The sequence below is a fragment of the Physeter macrocephalus genome, chromosome 14 (assembly GCF_002837175.3).
Source record: "Physeter macrocephalus isolate SW-GA chromosome 14, ASM283717v5, whole genome shotgun sequence".
Classification (NCBI taxonomy): Eukaryota; Metazoa; Chordata; class Mammalia; order Artiodactyla; family Physeteridae; genus Physeter; species Physeter macrocephalus.
The window spans coordinates 116351514-116356147 of NC_041227.1; the positions used below are offsets into that span (position 1 = coordinate 116351514).

Sequence of the window (4634 nt, forward strand, 5' to 3'; positions counted from 1 at the left end):
ATATATGGTCTCTGGGGCTTGTTTATATCAATCAACATTACAGGGATGAGGTTCACTCATTTTGGTGCATGTAACCATTGTCCAGGTGTTTTCACTACAGCATAATATTCTATTGTGTGAATGAATATAACACCATTTTCTTGTCTGTGTTGATAGGCATTTGGATTGTTTGTCCTTCATATTCTTCATCTATAAAATAGGGGAAAAGGAATCTTACCTCACAGAATTTCTGTGATTTACCTGAAACCTGAGTCTGTGCTGGGCACAGAGATTTAAAAACCTAGCCAACTTGTCTCTTAACTCTGAAAGGAGATAGAGATAGATCCCAGTGGCCTAATAGACAGTAACTCCAACACCAATGTGCAGGATAAGTTTCACTTTTGACTTTCTCCCTCTGCCCTTGTCTAACCCAATGGCTCTCAAACCAGGGTAATTTTTGCCCCCCTCCTTGGGGGGCAATTTTTGCCAATGCCTGGAGCCATTTTTGATCATCACACTCAGGGGATGCTACTAGCATCTAGTTGGTGAAGCTAGGGATACTGCTTAATAGCCTACAATACAAAGAACAGTCCCCACAACAAAGAATTCTCCAGCCCAAAATGTCAAGGGTACCAAAGTTAAGAAGACCTGAGCTACCCCCTCTTGTGTTTAGGAGAGCCCAAATTGCACCTTGAGGACAAGGGGTAGCCCTTCAATCTGTGCACTAAGTGCAAGAGGTGACTGTTTTGAAGAGACTCTGTCCTTGGCAATTGTAAGAGGATATGTATGGAGTTTACACAAAGAGTATGTCCTATAGGGACTCAGAGAACATATCAAGGTTCTTGCACAAGAAACCCAGGTTACTTTCCTTATTGTAAGTATGACCTCCCTACTTGTTTTCATTTCACTGTGGACCCCAAAGCCATGTCTACCCCCTCAGTCTCCCTATACCAAATCCATGCTCCACCATTCAGCTCTCCACACCAAGGCCAGAGGGACGTTTCAAAACCCAGTAGTTTTCATGTCACTGCCCTGCATATGGTTCCTCAATGCCTTCACATCAGCCCTGCACCAAACCCAGATGCCTCTGTCCAGCACACAAGGCCTGACGAGGGCAGGTCACTGTCTACTGCTCTGACCTCCGAGCTTACTACACCTCTGCCCAAGCTATGCCTAATGAGCAGTGTGTTCACAAGCCCCATTCATCTGTATATGTTTCCTCTGCCTGGGAAGCTCTTCCTTCCTGGTTTTTAACTGGTTAATTCCTACTTGTGCTGAAAGACTCAGCTTTAGTAGCACATCCCCCAAGAATTCTTCCCTGTTTCTCCCTAGGCCCTGCTGAGTTCAAAGTGCCCTATGTTTGCCTCTACCCCAGGACTTAGCCAGTGGAATGTAGTAATTGCCTCTCTGCCTGTCTCCCCATCAGAGAGTAAGCGTCCCGAGAGTGAGGCTGACACTTCTGTCTTTTCATTCCTAGAACCCATCACAGTCTCTTGCACCTAACAGCTATGTAATAAAGCTTCTTGGATGGATGAATGGATGAATGAAGCTGCTCTCAAAGATGAAGAAAGTCAGCTGATGAGAATATGACATGAACCAGATAGCAATGAGAATAGTGTGTCACTTCAACTTAGCCATGCTTATTGGACACTTAAATATCTATATGGCATGGAAGAGGTCCCCAAGGAAGAGGAGCACACACATCAAGGGAGCACTTGCATGAGGACAGAAACATATTTATGCCAGGACAGAGACTTGAGATGATGTGGCAAAGCAGCCTTTTTCAGCTCGATGGCAGCAGCAGACAAGAACCCAGAATGTCCCCCTCTGGTGCTCAGGAGGCCTTCATTTGGACCATTAGGACTGACATTTCTGATGAGTTCTTTGAAGCATAAGCAGGTGGCAGGTGATGGGGCAGAAAGAAAGATGCTAAGTGAGAATGAGCTTTGGGGAGGGCAGTCAAATTTTCTCTCTAGCTGGAGGCATGCATTGCAGGAATCGGTGGGCTGGGGCCAGTTCAGCAGTCAGCAGGCTGGCTGTCTGTGGCCTCCTGGGTGGTGGGGCTAGTGGGCTTGGCCTCAGTGGGGTAGCAGGGACTGGCCTCTGAGACCTCCACCTTGCAGAGCGTTGAGTCAGCATAATCCGGTTGGCTGGAAGTGGACTTCTTGCAATCCCTTTTGCAGACGTCAGCACAAGACACGCAGGAGCAGACTGGGCGGCAAGAGACAGAAGTGACACATGCTGGACGGCACAGGATGGAGTAATATGGGCGAGAGCAGGCCGGGTGGTAGGAGATAGATGTCACATATGGCTGCCTGTAGGTGATGGGTCCAGAGCAGTCTGGGCGGCAAATTGGGCGGTAGGAAACTGAAGTCGTGCAAGGTTGTTTGCAGGAGCTGGATATGTAGAAAGTTCGAGAGCAAGTTGGCTGGCAGATGGCAGGTGCAGAAGACCCCAGGGGGCAGCAGAGAGGTCGGCAGGATGTAGGTGGACAGGAAATGGGCTCACAGGAGATGGACCGACAGCACTTGACTACATAGCAGGTAGGTTGACATGGCCTGGACACACAGACACTTGGGGAGCAAGGGCTGGGCTCAGAGCAAACAGATTGGCAGATGCTGGAGATGCAGCAAGAGGGCTCTTGGCAAGTGCTGGAGACAACGTGGCTTGCAAGGGCTTGGAACACAGCGGACGGGGCAGATGCAGCCGGGCTCACAAACCAGAGAAACACACGTGGCTGGCTGGCAGATGCTGGGCTCCGACCAAGATGGCTCACAAGGACTGGAGTCGCAGCAGACAGACTGGCAGCTGTTGGCCACAGAGCAGACAGAAGGACAGCAGCCAGGTGTGGGGCACACCAGCTGACAGCAAGCGGGCACACAGATCACTGGCTTGCAGGAACTAGGCACAATGCAGATAGCTGCACAGCAGCTGGGCTCACAGACCACTGACTGGAAGCGGCTGGGGTTGCAGAGGATGGGCTGGCAGGAAGTGGGTGCACAGAGGACTGCTTGGCAGGAAGGGACCTCACAGCACACAGGCTGGGCACAGCTGCTCACAGGACAGGAGGGCCGACAGCATTATGAGCCACAGCTGGATGACCTTTAGCTATCTTAAGTCACCAGTTGCCATGTCTGGCTCCGGCAGGAACTGGGCAAGCTAACTGGCTTTCTGCAGCTCACCTCCGTGGAGCAGAGGGAGATGGCTTGCATGGAGGGCGCATTTCCTAGAACAGCAGTTTCCAGACATGGTGGAGGTGTCTCTGCTCCCTTGTGAGAGCTGAGAGGTTGCTGCCTGATGGGGATGTCTCTCCAGGGCCCTCACTTTTATACCCCCATCCCTGGCACGTGACTTTGTCTTGGAGGTTATAGAGCCAGTTTTTGGGAGGCTAATTCCAGCCAGATCTAAAATGACCGAAATAGGGCTTCCCTGGTGGCGCAGTGGTTGCGCGTCCGCCTGCCAATGCAGGGGAACCGGGTTCGCACCCCGGTCTGGGAGGATCCCACATGCCGCGGAGCGGCTGGGCCCGTGAGCCATGGCCGCTGAGCCTGCGCGTCCAGAGCCTGTGCTCCGCAACAGGAGAGGCCGCAGCAGAGGGAGGCCCGCATACCACAAAAAAAAAAAGAATAAATAAATAAATAAATAAATAAATAATAAAATAAAATAAAATGACTGAAATAATAGAGTCTGAAACTCAACAAGGGAAGAGTCAAATCTCGAATTCTCTCCAAAAGCAAGATACTACTAATCCTGCTGGGTTTTTTAATGATACAGAAAAGAAAAGAAAGAAAGGAAATACTAAAATAAAATAAAATGACCGAAATAATAGAGTCTGAAACTCAACAAGGGAAGAGTCAAATCTCGAATTCTCTCCAAAAGCAAGATACTACTAATCCTGCTGGGTTTTTTAATGATACAGAAAAGAAAAGAAAGAAAGGAAATACAGTGAGCTTCCACTATACACTTGCTAGAATGGCTAAAAATAGAAAGACTGACAATATCAAGTGTTAGCAAGGACATGGAGCAACTGGAACTCCCAGACATTGCTGGTGGGAATAAAAAATGGTATAGCCAATTTGCAAAAACAGTTTGATAGCTTCTTATAAAGTTAAACATTCACTCAGTATTTACCCAGCAGTCCAATTCCTTGGTATTTATCCAAAATAAGTAAAAACGTAGGTTCACACCAAAGTGTGTACCTGAATGTTCATTGCAGCTTTATTCATTATAGCAAAACAAAAAACAAAAAACAAAAACCCAAAACTGGAGATAACCCAAATCAGTAGATGACTATTTTTTAATGTAGTTTATTCATGCAATGCAATACTATTCAGTAAAAAGTAATGAACTACTGAGAGTGCAACAACACAGATGAATACTAAAAAATGTTATTCTAAGTGAAAAAGAATTCACACTGTGTCATTCCATTTATATGAAATTCTAGAAATGCAAAGTTTAGGGGGAATTCCCCGGTTGCCTAGTGGTTAGGATTCTGGGCTTTCACTACCCTGGCCCAGGTTCAATCTCTGGTCGGGGAACTGAGATCCCCACAAGCCACGGAGCGCAGGAAAGAAAGAAAGAAAGAAAGAAAGAAAGAAAGAGAGAAAGAGAGAGAGAGAGAGAGAGAGAGAGAGAGAGAGAGAGGGAGGGAGGGA

At 47.7% G+C, this 4634-nt stretch overlaps 1 protein-coding gene across 1 annotated transcript; it reads right to left on the reverse strand.

The window, feature by feature from the left end:
* Positions 1-793: 793 nt before the first annotated feature.
* On the reverse strand, positions 794-3059 carry LOC129392794 (keratin-associated protein 16-1-like; the record flags this gene model as incomplete). The annotated part of the gene is given in 2 exon segments (XM_055090881.1): positions 794-2642; positions 2644-3059. Coding segments are annotated over 2 exon segments (1062 nt in total), but the record flags the coding sequence as incomplete, so codon positions are not given.
* Between the last annotated feature and the right edge of the window lie 1575 nt (positions 3060-4634).